This window comes from Mus caroli, unplaced genomic scaffold (assembly GCF_978045245.1).
Source record: "Mus caroli unplaced genomic scaffold, Mus_caroli_1 scaffold_1, whole genome shotgun sequence".
Taxonomy (NCBI): Eukaryota; Metazoa; Chordata; class Mammalia; order Rodentia; family Muridae; genus Mus; species Mus caroli.
The window spans coordinates 153,973,776-154,001,462 of record NW_028227256.1 but is presented as its reverse complement, the minus strand read 5'-3'; the positions used below and the strand labels follow the sequence as shown (position 1 = coordinate 154,001,462).

General features: G+C 43.4%; 1 protein-coding gene across 1 annotated transcript in view; it reads left to right on the top strand.

The window, feature by feature from the left end:
- Soat1 (sterol O-acyltransferase 1) overlaps nucleotides 1-27,687 on the top strand; it is a 45,310-nt gene that overhangs the window by 3,604 nt on the left and 14,019 nt on the right. Inside the window, exons 2-5 of the mRNA XM_021172125.3 lie at nucleotides 4,324-4,441; nucleotides 13,676-13,734; nucleotides 24,853-25,004; nucleotides 26,849-26,908. Coding sequence (XP_021027784.1) covers nucleotides 4,354-4,441; nucleotides 13,676-13,734; nucleotides 24,853-25,004; nucleotides 26,849-26,908 — 359 coding nt within the window. The 5' untranslated portion in view covers nucleotides 4,324-4,353. The remainder of the gene's footprint in view (nucleotides 1-4,323; nucleotides 4,442-13,675; nucleotides 13,735-24,852; nucleotides 25,005-26,848; nucleotides 26,909-27,687) is intronic.

Sequence of the window (27,687 nt, the reverse complement as noted above, 5' to 3'; positions counted from 1 at the left end):
CAGATCCCTGTCTGTGGTGCGTGTGTTCAGCTGCCCTTTTATACCTTGGCTGGCCTACGGGCACACAATCCTGGCCTTATCTCATTTTCCTCCTCCCTGTAATTAGCATAATGTTATTCCTAGCCTTTCTGAGTTAGCGAACTCACTCGGGATCTGTGAACAACTGCCTTCTGTGTAGCCAGCCACACATCTCAAAGACTTCTCCAGTTAATCATTTGTAAACTTATCTGATCTCCCTTATCTCTTCCCTCTTCACTTATTTTTCCAATAAACACGTGTCATGTGAGTCTTCAGGCCTTATGGCTTTGTACGTGAGCTCATTGCTGGCACTGCTGATGTTGCGTGGCTTTGACTTGGCTATCTCTTTGGTTCTGAGTTGATCTTCTTCAAAATAAATATTAAGTCCTTCTTTGAGAACATTAAAAAAAAAACAAAACCAAAAAACCTTGGAGACTGAACTACGTGCCTCCCCCGTGCCAGACAGATGAACCTGCTATAGAAGTTCACTCGGAGCTCCTAGCCCTCCCTTCTGACAAGTGTAAATTTTAGTGTTGTTTGAGAGGGAGAAGGAAATCAATAGGACTAGAAGAGGAAAGGGGAATAGTGTGATGGGGAGTTTACCACAAAGGTTAGTGGAGGGGTGTTCGCGTGCGTGCGTGCGTGTGTGTGTGTGTGTGTGTGTGTGTGTGTGTGTGAGAGAGCACCTTGTATAGTGCCTTCGACTTAAGTGGCATATGTGTGAAGACTTGAGAATCGGGTGTATCGCAATTCTAGAGACAAATGGATTTATCTTGGATTGTATAAGAGAAACTTAGAGCTTCAAGGAAAAACAAAAACAAGAGAGAATGGCTGTAGTCCTATTAACTGGGAAGGAGATGACAAAGGTGGAAACGGACGGGATGCCAGTAGTTCAAGCTGGGTGTGATGGTGCACGACCTAGGTTCCTAGCACTCAGGAGGATTGCCTCACACACATGACCAAGGCAACCCTTATAAAGGAAAACATTTAACTGAGGCTGGCTTACAGGGTCAGAGGTTTTAGTCTGTTATCATGGTGAGAAGCCTGTGCAGGCAGATGTGGTCCTAAAGGGGGAGCTGAGAGTTTCCATCTCAATCTGCAGGCAGCAGGAGACTGTACCACACTGGGCATAGCTGGGCATAGGAGACCTTAAAAGCCCACCTCCACAGCTACGCACTTCTTCCAAGAAGGCCACACCTCCTAATATTGCCCTCCCTATGGGCTAAGCATTCAAACATGTGTGTCTGTGGGGGCCATACTTGTTCAGAGCACCACAGCTTCCTTCAGAGGAATCTCAGCTTCGCTCCTACTTATCGCTGCTCTCATCATTTCTGTGGGAGGAGCGAATCCTCTGTGGCTTCCTCTCAGACTGTTAAATGGATGGCTTTTAAATCTCTAATCAGAGACCAAATTGTTTCTAAGTTCCTCCTCTGTTCCTGGGCAGGTGTGTGTGTGTGTGTGTGTGTGTGTGTGTGTGTATTTTTAGATTCATTCATTTTATGTGTGAATGTTTTGCCTGTTTGCATGTGAGAGTTGTATGAATGCTTCCAGCCCACAGGGTCAGAAGAGGGCATTAGATGCCCTAAACCATACTTATGGATGGTTGTAAGCTACCGTGTAGGTGCTGGGGATTTAACCCAGGTCCTCTATAAGAGCAGCCAGTCCTCTTAACTGTTGAGCCATCTCTGTAGCCCCCATAGCGGGGAATCTGGAGTCAAGGCCTCTACTTGGCACAGAAAGCACTTTGTCCACAGATCCCCAATCCCAGCTTTAGATGTTTGCTACATTTTGGAGATGAGGGTCTGCCTTAGCTTGGCCTTTGTCGAGTGTCTTTTTATTCCATCTTTGAAAAGTGTCAGTTGATTTCACTCTGTTCTGTCAGTCATCACTGACAAGAGGAACGCACATGACATTGTTACCACAGACACAAATAATTGTGACTCTGACTCAGCTCTTAGCCTTACAGCTTGTAGTTCAGTTACCACTGAAAAGATGAGGAATCTGGCCAATGGATTCTGCTGTCAGCAGGGTCAGCACAGAGCAGGGTCTGGGCTTCTCTCTCTCTCTTTCTCAGAGTGTGTGTGTGTGAGACTTGGTTTTTTGAAAAGCCAGCTCAGGCGGCATGGGAGTGGGGCTTGCGAAGAGCTCTGATGGCTGTGAAGAGTAAGCAGAGAAAACGTGGAGAAGCACACGGCTTAGCTTGTCACATGCTTGGAACTGGTCAGGGGTTTCACGTTCTTTCAGGACTCAGACCGAGCTGCTAGGCGCCTGAGCTCCTGCTATCTTAAAGTGTTGTCTGGTAGAGCAATAAGAACAGTTAAGAGTTTCTGTTATAATTCTTTCTCCCACATGCAGTGTTTATCCTTCAAGGCTCAATCAATCAATGCCTTTTCTTTTGAAACCATTATCTCGATTACCCCTCTAGCCTCTCTTAGGACTCTAAATGTTTGCCATTATTACCACTGATTGGTAATCATACTCTAGGTTGTGGTTTCATGTGTGACTGTTCCTAAGAGCTGTAAAATTAGCACCTGCCCCCAAACTGGAATAGTACCAGCAGCCCAAGGACTGAGTCACTCACGCTTGTTCGCTCCTCTCAGTAGGGACTTAAGTAGCTGTGAATGAATAAAGATAGCCCAATATCCCCTCCTCCTTACCCAGTGTCTGTTGTAAAGTTATAACAGAGTTAATGAAACCTGGCTTGGGGGTGGGTAGTGCCCACTGTTGAGGGTCACACTTTGCAGCTCTCAGGCAATCACAGTGTAGGACACTACAGCTGACACTCAGTCCCTGTAAAGCGAAGCCAAGTGTGCTGAGGGAAGGAAGTTCCTTTTGCATTTCGCCATTGCCCTTCCCAATCTGCTGCCTTGGAAGACACTTCAGCCATGGGGAGAATGGCCTTTTGTGCTACAGGCTGGCGTGCAGCAGAACAGTTAAATGGTGGCTGGCGGAAGAAGGAGGTCCTCTGGCTAGGACTCTGAGGTCTGGTCTCATTACACATCTTTGTCTTCTCCTCTCCTCCCCTCCCCTCCCCTCCCCTCCCCTCCCCTCCCCTCCCCTCCCCTCCCCTCCCCTCCCCTCCCCTCCCCTCCCCTCCCCTCCCCTCCCCTCCCCTCCCCTCCCCTCCCCTCCCCTCCCCTCCCCTCCCCTCCCTTTCCTCTCCTCTCTCTTTCCTCTCCTCTTTCTTTCCTCTCTTTTCTTTTCTTTTCCTTTCCTTTCCTTTTTCTTTCTTTCTTTCTTTCTTTCTTTCTTTCTTTCTTTCTTTCTTTCTTTCTTTCTTTCTTGTTTTGGAGCAGGATCTCTCTATATGCTATCCTGTAATTTGGGATAGACCAGGCTAGCCTCAAATTCACACACAAAAAAATCTGCTGGGATTAAAGGCACAGGCCCACCATGCCAGCTCTTCTGCTGATCTTAGGGTTCATCTGCTCAGTGCATTGCTCACTTAAGTTTTTCTTTGAGAGCAGGGCTGTGTCTAAACGGTGGGTCCTTGGAACTAGCCAGCTATTTGATAAGGGCCAAGTTCTTCAAACTTGTTGCAATAGCTTACTCAAAAAGTCTTAAAACTGATTAGGACAACATCAAAGAAAGACAATATATCATTTTTAGTTTTTACCTCTATTTATTTATTTATTTATTTATTTATTTATTTATTTATTTTATGTATATGGTACACTGTAGCTGTACAGATGGTTGTGAGCCTTCATGTGGTTGCTGGGAATTGAACTTAGGACCTCTGCTTTCTCCAGCCCCACTCGCTCCTGCTCTGGGCCCCGCTCCCTCTGGCCCAAAGATTTATTTATTATTATATGTAAGTACACTTGTAGCTGTCTTCAGACACCCCAGAAGAGGGCATCAGATCTCATTACGGGTGGTTGTGAGCCATCATGTGGTTGCTGGGATTTGAACGCAGAACCTTCAGAAGAGCAGTCAGTGCTCTTAACTGCTGAGCCATCTCACCAGCGCCCGTTTTTAGCTCTTTTAAACATAGTAGTGATATGGAATTCACTAGCCAAATACTTAATGAACTTGTTTTCCAGCTCTTAATTTTTAAATTAAGTTAATCTTTTTGTGACACTATGGTTCAAATCCAGAGTGTCAGCCATGTATATTAGGCAAGTGCTGTCCCCTGAGCTTCAGTCTCCACTCAAGTTTTTAATCGACACATAACTATTAAGTACACTTGTGATGTGCGGTGATGTTTTCCTGTGCACTGATCAGTCAGGACAAACAGCTTGTCCATGAATTGCTCCTTCGTGTTGGGACCATTCAGCATCTTTATTCCCGGCCCTTGTTCTTTCCTAGGAAGCTTGATTGATAGTGGGAGAAGAGAAGATGTCACTAAGAAACCGGCTGTCAAAATCTGGTGAGAATCCTGAGCAAGATGAAGCCCAGAAAAATTCGATGGACACATACAGAAATGGTAAGGTTTTTAATGTTTCTGAGGTAAATTCATGAACTAGAGAGCAAGTTCACTGGTTTAGCACAGGGCTTGTAATTTGTTATTACAAATTCATTTTGGTGCTTTTGTATATCTGGTAGTGAATAAGATCATATTAATTAATTTAGTGATGAGCTGGAGAGATGACTCAGTGGTTAAGAGCAATTTTTGTTTTGTTTTGTTTTTTTTGTTTTTCTTTTATTTGTCTACATTCAGCAGAATTCAAATGTACTGTCTGAATGATCCAGACATACCAAAAAAAAATCCACTGTTTTTTAAAATAAAATTTTCACTTATAAAACTGAAACACTAAGCATTAAAATAATGAAAGCTCATTTAACTCACTTCACAAAAAGCATTAACAGATGACACATCCCTCCTGCAACTATTTAAAGACACCCGATGGAACTCACACCAGGCATAAACAGACAGAGGGATACGGAACGGCAAGACCTCGGAACACTACTCAGACAAGGTTTACGTAATGGTAACTAACAAACCACTGAAGACACGGAGTCCAAAACACAGCTAAATAGGGGTCACGGCACGGGTCCCAGGGACCACCACACCTCACAGCGTGGCAATGTCAGCAACGTGGACAGGCAGTGAACATGGCAACTGGTGATGTGCAGACTCAATCTCCCGAGACAAGTTGGAGGCAGAGGTGCAGAAGGTTGAGAGGGGCAGGCAGCCTGGGCCTTTATCTGTACTGGTAGTTCAAGAGCAGTTGTTCTTGATGAGGTCCCAAGTTTGAATCCCAGCACCCATGTACATGGTAGTTAATAATTATAACTCCAGTTCCAGGGAATCTGCTGCCCTCATCTGGCCTCTGAGAGCATTGCATGCATCTGGCACACAGATACATGCAGACAAAACTTCTGTGTGCAGAAAATAAGAGTAAATAAAGAAAAATTCAACAAACAATTCTATGGTGTTTTAGATATTACCCATTCATTCAGCCAACCCAGCCTGCCAGGGACTGTTGAAATGTCCTGCTGGATCCTTGATTACAGAAATGTTCAATACATATGTGTTTGCATTCATGGAGTCTCAAGTTACGTGAATGGCATAGCCCTCAAAATCATGCAGTTTGGGATATAGTTTACTGATGCCCTGGGTTTGTTTCCCAAAACAGAACAAAACAAAAAGCAGCATTGTCTTAGTTAGGGTTTCATTGCTGTGAAGAGACACCATGACCAAGGCAACTACAAGGACAACGATTAATTGGGCCTGGCTTACAGGTTCAGTGCTATCTTGTTCTTGTATTATCATCAAGGTGACAGTGTTCAGGCAGGCATTGGTACAGGAGGAGTTGAGCATTCTTCATCTTCATCTGAAGGCCACTAGGAGAATACTGGCTTCCAGGCAGTTAAGATGAGGGTCTTAAAGCCCATGCCCATAGTGACACACCTACTCCAACAAGGCCACTCCTTCTAACAGTGCCACTCCCTGGGCCAAGCACTTACAAACCATCACTATCACATAATTGAATTCCTATAGATAAGTGTAATCTCATAAAGTTACTTATTATTCTTATATGTAATGAACAAAATTGAGTAAGGAGCAGGGTCTGAACTGATGTATAAATCTCAGGAGAGGGAAAAATTGAGACGTTTAGTTTTTGCTTAATACACGAAGAGTGTAAAATAGTGCTTGTTGGGCTGGAGAGATGGCTCAGTGGTTAAGAGCACTGACTCCTCTTCTGAAGATCCTGAGTTCAAATCCCAGCAACCATATGGTGGCTCACAACCATCCACAATGAGATCTGACGCCCTCTTCTGTTGCTGTCTGAAGTCAGCTACTTAGATATAATAAATAAGTAAACCTTTTAAAAAAATAGCGCTTGTGGTTGAAGGTTGAAGCTTGTGGATAGGAATGGAACGTTTGGAGTTGCAACCCTCGTGATGCCATCTATTGCATCAGGATATTTATTTTGTGCAATGGCATTTGTATAGTTTTGCTTTCAGTAGAGATTTGAAACTCGAGACTTGTTTGGTTAACAAATAGGCGAAGGATTTTCCGAGTTGTCTTTGGCGTCCTCAGACCTCTTTTCATAAAGAGGTTCTCTTCAACCTTTCCTACTTTAAGAATCAGCAGCCAGATTGCAGCAGGACTGTGAAGGAGTCTGTTTAGTTGGTATAACGAGGTTTATTGATGGACTCTCAGTCAGCTATTCATGACATATTGCACGTGGTTGCATTCTAATGTGCTCTAGAGAGGGAAGTTTATGCAAAGGGGGAAGAGGCAGCCCTGGAAAGAAGTACTCTCTCCTTCCCCCCATTACTCCTGGTTTTGCTGTCGTCTAAGTTGTGTCCTTTGCCTGCATTCCCAAACATTAATTTTCCACTTTTTTTAATGTTAATACTTCCTAGACATTGAGAAAGTATTACTGAAATCTGTCATCATTATCACATGTTATTGTTCCCTTTATATTTTGCTTTTCAAAAAGCTGTTTTGTTTTGCCAAGAGGGTTTTTCTCTGTCGATTTGCTTCAGTCTCCCAAGTGTAGGGATTAGAGGCATTCGGCACCACGCCCAGATTTCACACAGGACATCCTGCTTGCTAGGCAAACATTCTACTGGGCGAGATTCCCCAGCCATAGGTTGTAAGCATTCTAGGTTTTAATACAGCTGTTAAAAAATTATGTTGTTTAGTTTAAATCCAGAAGTGTGTCACTCTCCTGGTTTTGATGCCGGTAATGCCGATCGACAGATCAAGTGTTTCTCCACTTTAATGTTTTGTGGAATCCCAATGAGTCAGCTGTGATCTTTCAATTGCAAGGGCTTTGAAGGCCTGTCAGTGTGGCTGAAGAGCCAGGCCAGCATGTGTTGAATAAAAATTTCATTTAATTCAGTGTCCTTGGTGGTTCATATATAGGTTAAAATTTGAGATACAGCTTATATACAGGCCAAAATGTGAGAAAATAGCTTTTATTTATTTAGATTCCCCCCCCCCCCCCCTTTATTTTTCTGAGGCAGGCTTTAACCCAGGCTGGGTGGAGTTATGTGGTTGAAGTTGGCCTTGAACTTTTGATTCTCCTGCTTCTGCCTCCCAGGCTCTGGGATCTTGGATATGTACCATCATGTCTAGCTTGAGCTTTTAGTGTGGCACATATCATTTGGGGGTGTGAATGAGAATCAACTCTGAATGAAGAAATTATTCAGTACAGCAGCTTGAGAGCTGTTGATGGAGCCTGCTATTGGTACTGATTGCTTTTTTTTTTTTTTTTTTGGTCAGATACCACCGCAGTGAAGAACTTTGACACCTAACTTCATTATACTTCACTGATAAAATTCCACAGGCATAGTGACACATGCCTTTAAATCCCAGCCCTCAGGAGGCAGAAGCAGATAGGTCTCTGAAGCCACATTGAGCCCATGTCTCAAAAACAGACCAAAAAAAGAGAGTAATTGTCGGGGGAGGCTGGAGAGATGGCTTAGTGATTAAGATCGCCCGACGCTCTCAGCACCCACTAATGGCTTGTACTCCAGTTCTAGAGTCTGACTCTCTGACTTCCTCAGGCACCAAGCATGCACACAGTACACAGATACGCATGCAGGCAAAACATTCATATACATAGAAAATAAATCTAGGGTCTGGAGAGATGGCTCAGTCATTAAGAGCACTGACTGAGCAATGACCCAGAGGACCCAGGTTCAATTCCCAGCACCCACGTGGCAGCTCATAACTGTCCATAACTCCTGTCTGTTTCAGGGGAATCCAACTCCCTAATACAGACATATTCAGTCAAAACACCAAGGTACCTAAAATAAGAATGAATAGATTATTTATTTATTTATTTATTTATTTATTTATTATATGTAAGTACACTGTAGCTGTCTTCAGACACTCCAGAAGAGGGCGCCAGATCTCGTTACGGATGGTTGTGAGCCACCATGTGGTTGCTGGGATTTGAACTCTGGACCTTCGGAAGAGCAGTCGGGTGCTCTTACCCACTGAGCCATCTCACCAGCCCCGAATGAATAGATTATTAAAAAAAAAAAACAAAAAACTAGAAAACAAAATACTCGTATGTATATGTGGCAGAGACAAGGAAGCCTGCCAGGGTTACATAGTGAGACCGTGTCTCAAAAACAAACACTCAAAGTTGAAAGGCTTAGGCAGAGGGTGGTACGTACTTGAGTGTGGTGCAGGCTCCCTGGGAGTGTCTTAGGATCCTTATCTGTGATCTCAGTGGCGTTGATGGTCTTCAGAGAGTTTCTCGGCCACTTCTCTCCTCTTTTCCAGTAAATGAGGTCACGGGGTTTCCTGAGGTTCTTGGGTACAGTTACAGGCTGATAGGTAAAACCACAGGTCATAAAGGTTGCTCAGGGACTGAAGACCTGCTTTTACTGTGAATAAACGTCACAGTCTTGTGTTTTGAGATTGCCAGAAAATTGTGGATTTATATCAAGAAAAGGAGTTCGTGTTCTTTGACCTGGTCTGGTGATGTTTGAATGCCTTTCTTGTTTTTTTTTTTTTTTTTTTTTTTTCCTGAGACAAGGTTTCTCTGTAGCCCTGGCTGTCCTAGAATTCTGGGTAGAGCCCTGAGAGCCGCCTGCCTCTGCCTTCCAGATACTGGGATCCAAGTCTGTGCGACCGTGCTGGCTGTCTGAACATTCTTGTTGGAAATGTCTCTTCAAGGGATGTATTTTCTCTGTCAAGCAACCTTTACTGAAGTTTTTAATTTTGCTGGGGTATTTTTTTTAAAGATTTATTTTTACTTATTTATTTTTGTGTTTAGGGGTATGTGCATCTGTGAGTCCAGTTACCTACAGAGGTGAAGGCAGGAGAGTCAGCAGGCCAAGGCTAGTTTCATTTACATAACAAGTTTGAGGTTACCCTCAGATAACTGAGACCTTGTCAGAAAACCACCACCACACCACACACACACACACACACACACACACACTTTTTGTTTTATGTGCATTGGTGTTTTGCCTGCGTTAGGATGCCAGATCCCCTGGAACTGGAGTTACAGACAGTTGTGAATTCTATGCAGCTGTTCAGAATTGAACCCCTGGAAGAACAGTTAGTGCTCTTAACCCCTGAGCCTTCTCTTCAGCCACTTCCTCCCCCCCCCACCCCCCCAGATAGCTTTCAAATGACTCTTATTTTTATCTCTTTTTGGCAAGCACAGTAAAGCTAGGATGAAAGTAGTCTGTTTTAGGAAAAAAAAGGGAAGGTTAAAGAAATGCTTTTGCATATGAGTATTTTGCTTGCATGTGTACACATGTGTACTTGGGACCCATAGAGGTCAGAAGATGGCACTGGATCTACAGATGGTTTTGAGTTATCATGTATGTGCTAGGAATTGAACCTGGGTCTTCTACAGTGCTCCTAGCCACTTAACCTTCTTTCCAGCAATAATCAGAATTTAAAGTCAGTCTGGCCTTCAGTAGGCTACACAGCCTTGCTGGTCACTGCCTAAGCATTAGCTAAGTCTGTACTTGCTGCAAGCAGACAAATGTTCTTTATAAGAACTGAAACCTATAAAGTCACTTGTCACCTTGCAGCACTCCATGGCCACCAGGAAGAGCGCTTTTGCTTCAAGCTTAGGTTTTTGAGTGCTCCTAATGTTGTGTGACTGGGAACGTTGGAAGATGTGGCTTTTGTTAAGCTCAATTATGTACTGGCTACGTGGCAATGGACATGACGTTTCTTTGAGTTAGCTTATTTATTTTGAAAACAAAACAGGGACAAACTCCTGCTTTTTTTTCCCCCCACTGGGTTTTGCTTAACTTATTGATGTGTGACACATTCTTTACAAGTTATCAGTGAAGTAATTGATTATGTGTATGGACCAGATCGCGACAGTGTTGGCAGTGGTTAGATCAGGGTAATTGGCCTATCTGTCACCTGTAGTTCTACTTTCTAGAGATTGGTAGTGGGTTTCCAGGTAAAGGGTTAGCAGTTCGGAGCCCACAGAGCAGGGTAGGGAGAAAGGTAAACCATCTTCGCAGGATTTGCTAGAGGAAAACTGCAGGATAGTTGGGTCACAAGGGCTAAATGGAAAGAGCTGTTGTTTAAAGTATTGCATCTCAAAGTCAGGATTTTTTTGTATTTTGCTATTATGTCTAAACCAACTATACTGTCATATATCTTCCATTTCAGTTTTTAAAATTAATTTTTAAGTTAATACACAATAATGTATCTTTAGAAATATTGCTATATAGTACTGACTATGCTAAATAAACAGCACTACAAAATTCTTCACTTTTCTTTTTAAAAAAAGTTAATACACAAAGAATGGGGCTGGGCGTGGTGGCGCACGCCTTTAATCCCAGCACTCGGGAGGCAGAGGCAGGCGGATTTCTGAGTTCGAGGCCAGCCTGGTCTACAGAGGGAGTTCCAGGACAGCCAGGGCTAAACAGAGAAACCCTGTCTCGAAAAACCAAAAAAAAAAAAAAAAAAAAAAAAAAAGAATGGGTTTCTATTTCCTTTGCTTATTATTATTTATTGTATGTGTATGATGTACATGTGTGAGTGTGGGTGCACATGTACCATAGCATGTGTGGAGGTCAGAGGTCAGTCACAGCATGTGTGGAGGTCAGAGGTCAGTCACAGCATGTGTGGAGGTCAGAGGTCAGTCACAGCATGTGTGGAGGTCAGAGGTCAGTCACAGCATGTGTGGAGGTCAGAGGTCAGCTTTGGGAGTTGGAACTTTGGTCTACTCTGGGTTCCAGGTACTGAAGACAGATAGATGGTTGAGCTATCTCACAGCACTTGTTGCTTTGAGACAGCATTTACTCTATAGCCCAGGTTGGCCTTGAACTCTAGGTGACCTTCTGTTATGTCCCTACTACCCCCCAGTATCACTGTGCTGTGGCACATGTGTGGCGTCAGAGGACAAGTTTTGGGAGTCGGTGTTCTCCTCCTATCATGTGGGTCCTGGGAACTTGAACTCATTCCTTCCGTCTTGGCAGGAAGCACCTTTATCAGCTGAGCCATCTTACCATTCTCAGCCCAGGTGCTTTTTGTTTTGTTTTTTTAATGTGTTTGTTTGGTTGGTTTGGTTTTACAAGGCAGGATCTCTCTGTGTAGCCCTGGAACTCACTTTGTAGACCAGGCTGGCCTTTAACTCAGAAATCCACCTGCCTCTGCCTTCCGAGGTGCAGGGATCAAAGGGATGCATCACCCCCCCATCCCATCCCCCAGTTCACTTTTAACCATAGGTTTCTTCTTAAGATGGTACTCACCCTAGCTCTCTGAGTTGGAGCAGCCCTTCTCAGCTGCTATCACCAGTCCTGACAGAGAAGTCACACTCTCAGCAAACCTAGAAGTAGTTTTGAAGCTTGTGGGAGCTGGCTCCGGCCTGTGGGCAGGCTGTCTGTTTCTTCTCTCACCAGACTTCCTGGTTTATTTCCCAGATGAGATAGGTGTGATGAACCCCGAGCCACATGTCCGGTTTCTACTCATTTGACTGTCATGCTTGAAGGATTTCAGAAACACTTCCTTTTTGGAATAGAGTCTGTGTTTTTCTTTTGACACTTTTGTACCATGTCATAGAGGCAGATTGCAGTTTGCAGACTTACCTAGAAATCTTATTTTGTAGCTTTTAAAAAACCCTTATTAAGCAGGGTGTTGTGTTACCACCTATAATTCTAATTTGGGAGCTGTATGCAGGCAGATCCGGAGTTCAAAGCCAGCCTGGGCTATGTGAGATACTGTTTGAAAATAAAACAGAGCTTTACTTTAACTTGGTGAGTGTGTTGGTAATCCAAACTGAGGCAGGAGGATTACTGTGAGTTTGAGGCAGGCCATCCTGGGCTATATAGTTAGTGAGTACAACTTTGGACAACACTGATTTACCATGCAGTTGGTAACCTAGAAAATAAGTATATAATCTGACTTTTGAAGAAAAGCATATTAAATACAATACTGGAGAGCAACTCAAGGTTGACGTTCGACCAAGATAGGAGTCCCAGGAACCTAACAAGTCTTCATACAATTTTTTTCTGGAAAAATGCTTACCATCATTTTTCATTATTATTTAAGACTATCTATACGTATATATGTAATTAAACATATAATAAAATATACCAAATACATATACATAAAATGTATGTATGTATGTATGTACATAAATGAATTGTCTACATGGCATTACTAATGTCTAATATTTCTGACCTGAGCCCCTTTGTTTCTCCCCTGCTGTTTCTCTTTGGTTTGTAACCAGGATGGGCTTCTCCTCTGTGCTCAGAGCTCTGTTAGAATTAATTGTTGAAGGCCTTGGCTGATTCTGTGACCTTCCTGGGAGGAATTGTATTTATCTGTTGGCAGTCTAGGAACGCAGCTCGAGTTTGCTGTTAAACAAACACACTCTGAGGTTTTTGAGATAACAAAACTTTAGGTTGCAAAATCCACTGGAGTGTTGCAAGGTTTCAGGGGACTCTGTTCCGGTCTTTTGAAGGAGAGACAGACTTTCCTTTCTTCTACCTTCTGTTTCTGTCTAGGACACTGAGGACATGGCCATGTGGGTCCTTAGCGCTAAGGTGGTATTCTATTCGACTTCTGAGTCTGAAGTCCAAACAGGCCCTAGGTTTTGCCATTCTGTAAAGAGCCTGGCCTTGGGTCCTGTATAGTGAAAGGACCACATGCTGTGTGGCCACCAGTGCTAGCATTTGGCAAGAATCCACGTGTTTATCACATGTCACTTAGGGTTCTAGCTTTTTTAATCTTTCATTCTGTGAACTTGGGCCAGCTTTGCAATGAATTTATAAAAAGATTTTAAAAAAAGTTTAATTATGAATTTATGCACACGTGAGTGCCGGTGCCCTGGGAGGCTACAAGGGGTGGGTTAGATGCCCTGGAGAAAGGAACAGGCAGTTGGGCGTTGCCTGACTTGAGGGTTGGGAATGAACTCAGGGCCTTTGCAAGAGCAGCAAGCACTCAGCCACAGAGATTTAGGCCCTCCAGTCCCAGCAATAAGCTTTAAAAGCAAGTGGTTTCATTCTTAATATTTTGTTCGGTATCTTCACAGTCTCATGTGGAGCTCTGTTCAGGGGCCTCGTTTCTCACCTTGCCAGAAGTGGACCCATAACTGTACATGGACCCACCCTAGACTGCTGTGCTTCTCTCTGAAGGGCGCGCTGTGTTTGCACCATGATGTGTGCACTCGTCTCTGTTTGCTTGCTTCCAGCTTAATGGTTCACTGCTGCAGGATATCAACTTAAGGTTCAGTTTTAAATATCCAATTATTCTTATTTCCCGTAGGTCACATTACCATGAAACAGTTGATAGCCAAGAAGAGGCTGTTGGCAGCAGAGGCGGAGGCAAGTATCTTTTTGTTTTGTTTTTGTTTTTTCGGTAAAGTGACATTGTGAATATTCCTCATTTATTTAGTTAGGTTTTATTTTCTTTTTTTAGACACGTTCTTATGTAACCCAGGACTGACCTGGAGTTCCTGGTCCCCACCCTCTGCGCTTTGCTTTATTTTATTGCTGCTGTTGTGTGTATGTATTGAGCATGTATGTGGAGGTCAGACGGTGACTTACCAGAGTCCGTTCTCTCCTTTCTGATGTGAGTCCTGGGGATTGAACTGGGGACGCCAGGCTTGCCAGCACCCACCTTTACCAGCCGAGCCATCTCACTGGCCCAGCCCCATTTTTATTTTTATTTATTTTTAATTTTTTGAGACTCCCAGTCTAATCCAGGCTTGGAACTGTAGCTCCTCGTACCTCTGGCTCTCCAGTGCTGGGATTACAAGTGCCTGCCACCTCGACTTACCCATTATAAATAGTTATCTGCCTTTCTTATAAGTTGAGATGTTGCTGTGAACAGGAAAAGAAGATATCCCTTTGTCATCCCACATAAGAACGCCGCATATTGCCCTTCTCTCTGGTTCTGTCCATCAGGGCCATCATCTGGCTTTTGCAAGCAAATCTGTGCATGGTGAACCCTGAGAGCAGCTGGCGCAAGTGCCCATGTGCATGTGCACGCGTGTAAGTGCATTGTGAAAACCCCTGCTGTGGTTCTTAATACATCTGTTCATATTCAATGTTTTGAATCTAGAATCTAATTACCTGACAGGGAAGGAGAAATAATTTAAAAAAACTATTATGAAGCCATTTTAAATGTGGACAGACTGTCCTATGAACCATATAGACTCAGCAGGGCCATTAAGTTTTCCAAAAATGTATGATTTTAGCCGGGCGTGGTGGCACACGCCTTTAATCCCAGCACTGGGGAGGCAGAGGCAGGCGGATTTCTGAGTTTGAGGCCAGCCTGGTCTACAAAGTAAGTTCCAGGACAGCCAGGGCTATACAGAGAAACCCTGTCTCGAAAAACCAAAAAAAAAAAAAAAAAAAGTATGATTTTATTTTGAGTGTGCTAAATTTTTCCCTTTTCCAATGAGATTGCTAGCGAAGTTCACTGACAGAATTGAAGTTATACTCCGTGTCCAATGACCGACTTTAGTCTTCTAGTTACCTTTAAAGGCCAGAGGATGTCATTCCCCTTTATTTTAATTTCTTTGAAACCTTGCACTTTCCTTTCCGGAGCCTTGAATGATGCTATCACTAGAAATATTAGTACAAGACCCTGTTTGTTTAACATTAATGGATTATTCTCCACAATTCACACTCTAAGGCTGTGGTTCTCAGCTTTCCAATGCTTTGACTGGATAATTTAGTTCCTCACGTTGTGGTGACCTTCAACCATAACATAGTCTCTTTGCTACTTCATAACTGTAGTTTTGCTACTGTTATGAATCATAATGTCAATATCTGATGTCTGACTCCTGTGGTGTGCAACCCTCAGGTGGAGAACCCACTCTTCTAAGTGTATTTGTGATGTCTACTGAACTGTTTTATAAAGTGGTACTCAAGAAAGCTGCTAAATGGCATTTTACATATTTTATGTGTGTGTGCACCTGTGTGCTCACATGAGTGTGTGGGCGTGGCACATGAGTGTGGAGGTCAGACGACAGCTCCTTCCATCAGGTGGATCCCAGGGCCTGCATGCAGGTTGCTCGGTGTGATAGCAGCTGCCTTTATCTGCTGAGGCATCTTGTGGTCCAGACAACGTTTTTTTCTAACTAGTACATCATTATTCCAATATAAGGGCCTGTTTAAAAGACTTATTACCTAGGTAGGTAGCACATATATGCCTGTAATATATGAAATCCCAGCAGTTGAGAGGTTTTCCTGACTCCGACTTTAAGGCCATCCTGGGCTACATAGAAGACCTTGTCTAAAATGTGGAGCTGGAGAGATTGGTCAGTGGTTAGAACACTTGATCTTGCAGAGGACCTAAGTTTGGCTCCCAGGACTCACTCTAGGTGACTTACAACCTCCTCTAACTCCTTCAGCCCTAGGGGATCTGACTCCCTCTTCTGGTTTCCATGGTCATCGGTATACATGCGATGCACATACATACACATGTCTGTACACACATACACTTAAAAAAATAAATCTTTTAAGAAGATCACCAGGTGCCATATTTTAACTGAATCAACTTAAGAGTGACGTTGGGGCCTAGAGTGGTGGCTCAGTAGGTAAGAGCACTGGCCACTCTTCCAGAGGATTCCAGTTAGACCCCCAGCACATCTGTGGAGCTCACAGCCTCTGTAACTCCAGTCCCTGGGGATCCACTGACCTTGTCAACCAGTGTCCAATGCACAGAAATATGTGCAGGCAAAGTACCCACCCATGCAGAATAGTAAATAAAAGAAGAATGAAGTTAGGCTGCTAATTAGCCCCAGGACAAGTTGACGTCATAGGCTGGACCATAGTGAACAATGGGCAAAGCTGTTCTCCCTGAGAGTCTACAGAAAGCATGACGACAGATTTCCATAAGAGAGAAGAAAAAGCTGAAGTGGCAGGAACATTTTCATACAATTTCACAAATCCACCAGGGAAAGAATGTGGAGAGGGAAGTAGTGGTGAGGGGAGGAGGGGGTGTCAGGAAGAGCACAGAATTGGGGGAAGCTCCACAGATCCAAGCTGTCTTAGTTAGGATTTTATTGCTGTGAAGAGACACCATGACCAAGACTCTTATAAAGGCAGACATTTAACTGGGGCTGGCTTACCCTTTCAGAGGTTCAGTCCATTATCATCATGGCAGAAAGTGTGGCAGCATCCAGGCAGACATGATGCTGGAGAAGTTGCTGAGGGTTCTACATCTTGATCTGAAGACAGCCAGGAGACTGCATTCCACACTGGCCAGAGCTTAATTTAAGCATAGGACACTTCAAAGCCCATCCCCACAGTGACACACTTCCTCCAACAAGGCCACACCCACAACAAGGCCTCACCTCCAGATAGTGCCACTCCCTGGGCCAAGCCTTCTAACACATGAATCTATGGGGGCCATACCTATTCTTTTTAGGCTTGATTTTGTTATTTTAGGACAAGCTCTTGCTATGTAGCTCAGACTGGACTTGAACTCAAAACAATCCCCCTGTGTAAGCCTTGGAGTACTGAAATTACTAGTCTGAGCTCCCCTGCCCAGCAAAAAGCTTCTTTAAAAAAAAAAATGAGTACTCTATTTATCTGTTTCATGTATTCATGAATAAAACTATTAACTTCTGGGAACTGTGAGATGCCTTACTGAATACAGGCTCTTGCCACCCCAGTCAACAGCCTGAGCCCAGTCCCCAGAATCCAGCTGGTAGAGAATTCAGGAATTGACTCCCTAAAATTGTCTTCACATGTCTACATTTGTGCTGTGGCACTTATGTGCCCATACTGACAACAATGCATAAGTAGTGAGCAAATGCAAGATCCCTCGGTCCAGTCACTAGGCATCTGCAATGAGAGAGAAAGGAATGAAGTGAAGAAAGGAGTCGTGGAGGAGGTGAACTTGAACTTAGCCCATAGCACGGATTATGTGTGGGACGAGGCTTTAGGGTTGTGAGACATCGTTCCTGCTGTTAAGGGCCGGCAGCCGTCTGAACGGTGGTGCGGGGACAGACACACTGTCTCTCAGTTCTTTGATGGTTATTTATGCTCTACTGGGGAGCAGTGGAAAAGGGTGTTGGAAAGTTGGCCTTCCATTGTACGTTTTCCTCCGTTTCATGCCTGTGTGGTGTATCTCTTTTTATCTGCTTGCTTTCACTTTATTCCTTCACCAACCAAAACACTGCACCAGATCCTCAAGTCCCAGCTCATCCTTCTGACTTCCATTTCCTCCCATCTGTGATTTGAGTACTCCCCGTTCTGTCCTCCTGAGTTCTTAGTCTACAGTTTGATTGATTGAGGTACGTGGAGAAAACGGAGGGCCTCGAGTGCTCTCTCCTGAACCACTGAGCTAAGTCCCCAGCTCCATTTGTTTGCTTGCTTAGGGATCCTTAAGGTATCTGTCGAGTTGACCCGGAACTCAACTCTAGCTCAGGCAGGCCTCAGCTGGCCACCTCCCCCCCTCCACCTTTCTGCTCAGATTACAGACCCCTGCGTGGTTCCCTGCATTTATTATGTAGTCCTCTGTTCTAAATGAATCATTACACTCCATTTAATGAACCCATGAGTGATTTGATATAAATGTGTTTGATCAGCAGTTGTGGGCTGGGCGTATGGCTTGCTTGGTAGAGTGTCTTCCTAACATACGTGGGTCCCTGGGTTTGATCCTCAGCACCTCTGCTACAATGGACCCTTTTTCTTTGTCCCACTGGCTTCCAGTCAGAGGTCAAATCTCACTTTCTATTTGGCTGTGCAGGTCTGCTTACATTCTTCTGAGTTTCTTTTCTCATTTGACTTAGTCTACTGTGGAGACTTGGGAAAGTCAGGTTGTTGGTCTTTTTATTTCATCATTAAAAAAAAAAAAAAACTACAAAGTCTTTGCCCTTGGGAATGTTCAGCCTTCCAGATAAAGACGAAAGGGCCATCCATGTTTAATGTAGACTCACAGACCCGTCCGTGTTTAGTGGAGATTCACAAGGCTCATGTGTAGACTCCTAGGGTCCCGTCCATGTTTTGTGAAGACTCACAGGGCTCGGCCACTTCACCTGCCCAGCATGCTTCATGTTTCTCTGTCCTTGTACTTCATGCACTGTACAAAGTGGGTGCTGAGTAGCGTGATCAGTTAGATACTTAAAAGACTGTGTCAGGTGGTGTCCATGAGAAGGACTTGCCCAATTTTGGAGGTTTTGAAGACTTGTTAAGAAGCTCTATTTATTATTATTGTTGTTGTTGTTGTTGTTATTTTGTGGGGGTGGGAGTTGGAATTTTTTTTTTGTTTTCTTTTTTGAGACAGAATTTTACCTTGTAGCAGGATCTTAGCTTGGAGCCCAGATTGGCTTAAAACTTGAGATAGTCCTCTTGCCTCAGCCTCCCCAGTGTTGGGACTGCAGGCTTACCCTGCCTATTGCTCTACTCTGTTTTATGGTTAATGAAGCCAAAACATCAAAATTAGTCAAAAGATAATGATTTGCGTGACTCTGATTGAGGAATACATTTTCCATATGTTCTATTTAATATCTCTGAAATTGAATAGATACACTGGGCTATGCGTATAATTCATGCTCTCTCCCTCTGCTTCCTTATCCCCTTCCCTTCCCCATTCCCTCTCTCTCTCTCCCTCTCTCTTTCCATCCTGTCCCTTCCCTTCACCATCCCCTCCCAGGGAAACAGGCTCTCATGTAGCCCAGGCTGGACTAAAGGCATGATGAGGTTGAGGTTGTGAACTCTTGATCTCAGTCACTGTCCCCATGCATGGATGTGTCAGGTCTGAAGAGGAAGCTTTTTAATCTTGGTACCTCACAAAAATCAGCATCCTCTGGATTAGATAGAACACTTTAAATAATGAGAAGAGAGCTGGGCATGATGACATACACTCATTAATTATCCAAGCACATGTGAAGTAAAGGGAGGAGGAGCAGGAGCAGGAGGAGTTGTTCAAGGTATCAAGTTTCACGGCTGGGCATTTGAGACCCTGTCTCAAAACAGTGCAGACAACAAAACCACCACAGACAGAGAAGACACTCTGATTCTCTTCCAGTTATATAACTCACTTTTACTAATAAAAGATATCCACAATTTAAGATTTTTATCTTAATGTTATATTGCCACACCAATTGGTTTTACGAGCAGGAGGAATATATTTTATTACATACTCCCCCCTCCCATTGTAAATGTGGTATAGGTTCATTGCAGAAAACCCCTAAGAGAAGCATAGAAAGAAATAGCTACCAACTAAATGCCCATCACCGCAAGATAACATTCTGGCTCATTTTCCTTTTTTTCTGTCATACACACGGTTCCATGTAGACAGATTGTGCGAAGCTTGCATCTATCTGAATAGGGAGAGTGCACACACACATCCACTCACACACGTGTACATTGCTGTGTTTGGTTTACATAATGTCTTAGGTTTTGTGCTTGTATATTCTATATTTTGAAGTGATTTTAAAGTGTTCTCATTGTAGTTTTTTGTATGGATGTCTCATTGGTTAACTATGAGGAATATTATATATATGTGTGTATATGTATATATACACACACATATATTTTATATATATACATATATATATATAAATAAAATTTCAGATAATGTTTGGTGGAGAGCAGTATCGTGTAATGAAGTCTGAGGGTGTATGAACCCAGGTTTTTCCCAGTGTGACAGCTGACAAGTTCTGGGATTTTGCATACACCACTTTACCTGCATTTATTGATTGATTGATTGATTGATTGGTTTTTCAAGACAGGGTTTCTCTGTGTAGCCCTGGCTGTCCTGGAACTCACTCTGTAGACCAGGCTGGCCTCGAACTCAGAAATCCGCCTGCCTCTGCCTCCCAAGTGCTGGGATTAAAGGCGTATTCCACCACTGCCCGACCTACCTGCTTCTTTTAACTAACCCTCCCAACTCCAGGTTAGGGAAGGAACTCAGGGCCTTGCTCCAGCTCAGCACGATCTGTCAATGAGCTACAGCCGTAGCCTTCAACTGACTTTTTTAAAGCTTAGGTTTAGGCCTATGCCACCACTGCCCGTCTTGTCTTGTTTTAATAACCACTCTCTATAGTCTTTATTAGCAAAGATTAAAGCAGTCCAGCTGTCGTGTGTCTAGGAGAGCTTTAGTACCGGCTGGTTCCGCAGTCGTTTGGAACTACATAGTCACTTAAGTGACTTCTCTGAGTGCATAACATACAAAAGGTGGTATTCAGTTAGACATGGCATCAAGTGCCTGTCAGCTCAGCATTCAGGAGGCTGAGGCAGGAGGATCACCTCCAGTTTGAGGTCAGTCTGGGCTAGAGAGTAAAACTCTGCTTCAAAAAAACCAAAAACAAACAAACAAAAAACAACAAAAACCCAAAACAAAACCAACCAACAGAGACATTGAAAGTTGGGAAGGCAAACAGGCAAAAGAGAGAGAAAAAGTAATGAAGGAAAAGAAACAGGAAGACTTTCCAGGGTAGACCTAGGGGCTCAGTGAAGTCCTCAACCCAGGACCCCACCCTCCACCTTCCTTAATGTTGCTTGTTTTGTTTAGAAAGGTCGGGTTTCTGCTGCGCCACTGTGAGGTTGAAGGGTTCTTTGTGCTGAGCCAGGCACTGAGTCAGAGAACAAAACACTTCCCAGGCTATTAGAGGCCATGCCGAGTCAGCAAAGGCTTCCTAAAGCCAGCTTCGAGGACACTGGGATGAAGTCATATGGGTTTTTGAGGTGTTAAAAAGCGGGGCCCTGATTGGTTTGCTCTGTGCTTTTTCTCCCAGCGTACTTGGAAGTTTCCCAGCCTTTGAAAGAGTTATTTTACTCATCTACAAATGAATCTTTTCTTCTTTCAGTCCCCAGTCCATTGTAGCCTCTTTCTGAAAGTCTTTCTGGAAGAACTGCTTTCTGAGTTGTGGATCTGAGCATGTACGTAAATCTGTGCCTAAAATGTCCGTCCATCCTTCCCGCTCACCCGCCCCATCCCTGAGCACTCGGGCTTTTATTGTGTAGGTTCCTTGTTGTTCTCTGTTCTCGGGATCTTTCAAGTGACTGGAGTCAGACTCTGTTTTTTAAAGACAGCGCACGTTCATTGGAGCTCCACACACAGTGCATTCCCCCTGGATTTCTGTTCATTTGGTCTCTGTTGCTTTGAAACAGGGTCTTATTCTATAGCCAAGGATGCCCCAGATACATACAGAATGGCCAGCAATCCTCCTGCCTCAGCCTCCCAAGTGCTGGGATGCTTGTTAGATGATCTAAACACTTTGCTAGTCGGCTTCTTTCTTCCCCCTCTGCATCTGTCCCTCCGGTAGGGCCCATTGGTGAGTGAAATTAATACAAACCGAAGCACAGGTCAGTCCTGAAGCCTCCTCTGTCGCCATGTCACTTCAGGTTTCTCGGGCTTTATTCCGACTCGCTGTGCTCATGTTTTGAATTCTAAATAACATCAGTTCCATGTGTTTGGTGAATTCGGAAGGCAGAAGACCCCTTCGCTAGGCGTGTCTTTCTGTTCCCCCTCACAGAGGGGTGACATGGAAGTAGTCCCTAGTGTCCTCCCCAGGGATTTTTGAAAGGAGGTTTAAGAAACTTTATGGTCTCCACAAAGGAGTTTTCCTGAGTCCCACTGGCAGCGGCTTCTGCTGTCTTTAATTCCTCAGAGAAAGACATGAAGACATGACCATATTAGACACCTGATTATAATGCTGTATATAAGACAGGCTGCAGCTAATGATTGTCTTGGATTACAAATTTGAGCTCAGGGGGAGTAAAAGGCAGGAGTTAGTCCTGTGGAAATGCCTGTGTGCCCTTTGGGGTTTCAGAGGAGTTAGTCCTGTGGAAATGCCTGTGCACCCTTTAGGGTGTCAGGAAACTTGAGACCTTCTGCCTCACACTGGCTGCCACCATTGGTGCTTTAAGTTCCCTCTCATGTTGTCCTTGCTGTCCTGTGACTCAGGGCTGGCTTTCCGTGTGACACTGTGCTTTCCCCTCATTGTTAGACAAAGGCAGAGGTTCTGCATTCATCGGTAGGCACACAGTGGATACGGAGTTAGAGCTGCGTCGGTCGTAGCTAGGTGTAGCAGCACTTGCCTGTAATCTGTATTCAGGAGGCTAGTGGGGAGGGGTGCCTTGAATTTGGGGATATCCTAGGCTCTATAGCAGGCTTATTTATTTATTTTTGTCTTAAATGAGAAAAGAAGAAAAGTAAAAGACTCATCAATTAAAATAATAACAATAATTATTGTTATTATTATTATTAGTGTGTGTGTGTTGTGTGTGTGACTTATGTGTGATGTGTATGTGTGACACTTGTGTGGCACGGCACACATCTGGAGGTCAGGAGAGCCAATGCTCCCTTTCTACCTAGGGTTCTGGGGGAGTCAGATTTGGTGTCAGGCTTGCACTGGGAGCACTTTTACCCCCCCCCCCCCCCGTTGGTGACTGCTGCCCCCATAACTTAAGAAGGCCATGATTCAGCTGATATTGACTGAGTGGAGGTCTGACTGCAGCAGCCCTTACTGAAGTTTGTATAGCTTTCTTTAACGAGTCTCATGCTTTTATTCCCTTTAACTTGATACCTGGGTGTGTCACACTGGTGGCAGGGTGTGAGGAAAGCTGGCCAAGAGAGGTGGCTCGGAAACCTTTACCATGTCTAAGAGCTCTCCTTTAATGCTGGGTAAAAGATGGAAGCTTGCTGCGAAGCTCAGGTCATGCTGAGTGAGGCCTTGCATGACTTGTCCCCTGCATCTTTCTTCCCATTCCTGACTTCAGTTCTTAGCACTTGTCTGTTTCAACAGTGAAGAACTCTATTCCTGTTATTTCTGGAACGTGCCAAGGGCATTGGCGCACTGCAAATTCTCACAAGCACAGGGTACTGGGGTTGTCATTATGTACTGCCTCTGTAGTCTCTCAGACTGCCCAGAATCTGTCCTAGCCCTGGATGGGATCAAAGGACCCTGCCCCTTCTCTCTCCGAATTCTCCTTCCACAGGGCAAAGCGTTTACTCTTTAAAAAGCTTTATTTTGGGGCCTTGTGTGGTTAGCATATGACTTTAACCCAGCACTTCGGAGGCAGAGGTGGGTATTACATCTCCATCTGTGTCACTGTGTCACCATGTCACCGTGAGAGCATTCTAGCACTCTCACTACCCTTCCTGTGGTTACATGCACAGTCATCTCTCAGATTTATTTTTATTTTATTTACTTTTTCCCATTTATTCTTTTTATTTATTTATTTTTTAAGACAAGGTCTCTCACTAGAATAGCCTATGCTATTCTAGCGCTCGCTTGTGTAGCTTGGGCTAGTCTCAAACTCATAGCATATTATAACCTGAAAAAGCATAATATATAAATATATTCAAAGGCTGAAAGTATTTGTCTTAAAATGTTAAGATCAGGGTGGAGAGATGGCTCAGTGGTTAAGAGCACTGGCTGCTTTTCCAGAGATCCCGAGTTCAATTCCCAGTAGCCGTATCGTAGCTCACAACCATCTGTAATGAGATCTGCTGCCCTCTCTGGCAGGTGTACATGCAGGCAGAACACTATAGATTACAAATAAATAAATCTTAAAAAAAAAAAGTCAAAAACAGCTGAAGGCCTAAACCAATAACAATTGTATAAACATTTTATTTATGGTGGGGTTTTTTTTTGAGACAGAGGATCTTCCTGCGTCTGTTTCCTGAGTGTTTGGATCACCTGTATGTACCATTTCACATGACTCTACATATATATTTTTTATAAGATGGATTTATATATAAATATAAATGCACACTCTTAAATGTTTTATAATTATGTGTGTCAATATTTAGATGTACAGCTCTGTACACACATATATTCATGTTTTATGATTAGATAAGTACATAAGTTATGGAATACAAGAATAAATATTATATGGACATAGATTTGATACAGAGTGACATGGTTTAAGATGTAAATTGTGGGGGCTGAAAAAATGTCTCAGTAGTTACAAGCACTTGTTGCTCTTGCGGAGGACAGGGACTTGGGTCTCAGCACCCACGTGGTAGCTCACAGCCATCCGGTGGGTCTGGAGCCCTCTTCTGACCTCCACAGATACTAGGTGTGCACATGGTGCACAGATACACATGCAGGCAAAACACATAGAATAAGATAAATCATTTAAAAGAGCTGTTTAGAATATAAATTGTGGGAACTTGGGGGCAAAAGGATATCTTTAGGGGAAAAAATTGTGATAATTACATAATATAGATATGATGCACTGATTTTTGATCAGGGTTAGCTTGTTGTCTGTGTAGCAGACTTGAGGCCAGCCTGAGCTACATGAGATCCTATCTAAGGGAAAAAAGGGAGAGGACAGTGGAGGGCATTTATTTTTAATGGGGTATGCATTGTTACTGTGTTTTCAGTAACTGCGTCTGTCTGTAAACTCACTGTCTAGTGTGGCTTCCTGTTGAAGGGGCTCTGTTTAAGGAATCCCTTCGTCCCTTCAGAGCAGCGTCAACAGCCCACAAGCATGAGCTGACATCTTCCTTTGTCTGTTTTAAACCTCAAGGAGCTGAAGCCACTGTTTATGAAGGAAGTTGGATGCCACTTCGATGACTTTGTGACCAACCTCATTGAAAAGTCCGCATCTCTGGACAATGGTGGGTGTGCACTCACAACCTTCTCCATTCTTGAAGAAATGAAAAACAACCACAGAGCCAAGTGAGTATGTGATCGTTGTCTCTCAGTGTAGACACCTACTCCCCCACAGCTCGGCGGTCAGATGCGCAGATGCCCGTCACAGGTCTGGCCACTTTACTTCATTTACTTTATTTTCTGAGTTAGATTCCTACTGTATAGGCTTGGCTAACCTTGAACTCTCTATGTAGACCAGACTGGCCTCAAACTCACAGAGCCTGCTTCTGCCTCCCAAGTATTAGGATTAAAGATTTTTTTCTTAATATGGAGTTCTGTTCATTTATTATCATAGCCTTAAATTTTTTTTACATTTATTTACTTTGTATGAAGGCATATGTATGTATGTTTGAATGTATGTATGTATATATATGTATGAATGAATGAATGTATATATGTATGAATGAATGAATGTATGTATGTATGTATGTTTGAATGTATGTATGTAAGTATGTATGTATGTATGTTTGAATGTATGTATGTATGAATGTATATACGTATATATGAATGTATGTGAGTATGTATGTATGGATATATGTATGTATGAATGTATATACGTATATATGAATGTATGTGAGTATGTATATATGAATGTATATGAGTATGTATGTATGAATGCATATATATATCTATGAATGTATGTGAGTATGTATGTATGAGTATGTATGTATGAATGTATATATATATGTATGAATGTATGTGAGTATGTATGTATGAATATATGTATGTATGTGTGTATGCAAGCATACATCCACAGTGTACATGTAGAGGTCAGTGGACAGTCTGTGATTATCAGTTCTCTCCTTCTGCCCTGTGGGTCTCATATTGAACTAACGATGTCCGGTTTGGTGACGAGTACCTTTACCTGCTAAGCCATCGCCCTGGCCCAGTATGATGTTTGCAACATGTATACGCAACCTCCTTAGCCAAGCCCCTCATTGTGTGGCTGATGCTATAGCTATCTGCAACAATCTGTAAGATCCCACAATGGGGGATTTAAACCAGAGTCCTTGCTTTTAGCTACATCATTCCATGCCTGTTACAGTTTATTCGGTTTGTACTTGTAATAATGTGCCCTTTAGTTAGGATGTATTTTTTCATTTGTTCAGTCACCAAAAATAAGAGGGAAGGTATCAATGGCTAATATGTGCTAATTTGCTGTTCTGGGTTTTCTGCCAATGTCTCCTAGAGAAGGGTTTTGAGAAGCAATAGCAGTGCCCAAAGTAAGGTAAGATGGTATATAAGGTGCTAAAATGTGAGTTTTTATTACCCCAAAGCAGCTGACATGATCAGAAGGCTGCTAGGAGTTGATGTAAGTTCTTTGCCACAGGAAAGAGCTCCACAAACATCCAGGCAGAAGGTGCTGGCTGCCAAGCCTGAGTTCAGTCCTTGGTTTAATGTGGAGGAAGGAAAGAGCTGACTCCTGCCAGTTATCTTCTGACCTCTACACGTGCATGTGCCACTCTCCACTGAATAAGAAATTGAATAAAATGCAGAAAGTAGACATACATCATGATAGTGCAGAGGATGCATCAATAGCAGCGTACAGCGTGGTGCGGACCCTGCATCCCACAGAGGCTCGTAGGATGGGTCATATAAGGGGCTGCCTTTCCATGGGGGCTGGATATAGAAAGTCTAGGGCTTCAGTTAGGTATCTGAAATAGGTCCTTCCTAAATAGGTTTCTCTTACCCACTTCAGTTCACTGTCATGAGTGGTGGGAGAACATGCGTAAGACCTGAGTGGAAAAGGGGAAGGAGCCCAGTAAATGTTAATGAGCAGCACTGTTGCTCTCGCTCATGGGGGCAAGTTTCTTATCATACTTCCCCTTCCTGGGTTTTCTTGTAATTTTTTTTTTTTTTTTCTTTTCCAGAGATCTGAGAGCACCTCCAGAACAAGGGAAGATTTTTATTTCAAGGCAGTCTCTTTTAGAGTGAGTGATAATTGCTTTTGTTAATTATCAATTGAATGTGGGAAGAAAAAAAAGCTGTCCTGATTCTGTTCTGCCTGTCTTTCTGTCCGTCCGTCATCCACCCATCCATCTTTCTATCTGTCCCAAGTCCATATAAATCATGAAGCTTGGTGATGTTTTTGTGTTCCTTCTTGCTCATCTTCTGGGTCTCTTTCTGGCTTCTCTGGAAAAGATAGACTGAAAAACAGCAATCTGTCCTTTGACAAATTCTTTGAAATTGTGCTACAAAGAGTTGTTTATTCAGAGGGTAGAGTAGAAATACTCCACGTGGAGAGAGTTTTGGAATTGCTGCCTTCTAAATATGTATGTGTTTTCCTACCTCATTTTATTGAGTAAGATCAAGACTCTTGACAGTTTTCTCAAGACTGCTTTTAACCCCTCCCTGCCTATCTAATCTGCTGGTTCTCAACCTTCCTAACGCTGCGACCTTTAATACAGTTCCTCATGGTGTGGTGACTTGCAGCCATAAAATTATTTGCATTGCTATTTTTGTGAATCGTTATGTAAATATCTATGTTTTCCAATGGTCTTAGGTGACCCCACTAAAGGGGTTGTGACCCACAGGTTGAGAACCACTGGCCTAATCTCTTTAATATTCATGTTATGAATGGGTTGTGCTGACTTAATTTATGAACCAAAAACAAAAGGTGCACTTTGGGTGGGAGATGGCTGTCTCTTCTTTGCCATTGCGTTCATTGGGATATCGATGGAATTTACCCCATCAGAATATTGGGTTGGTG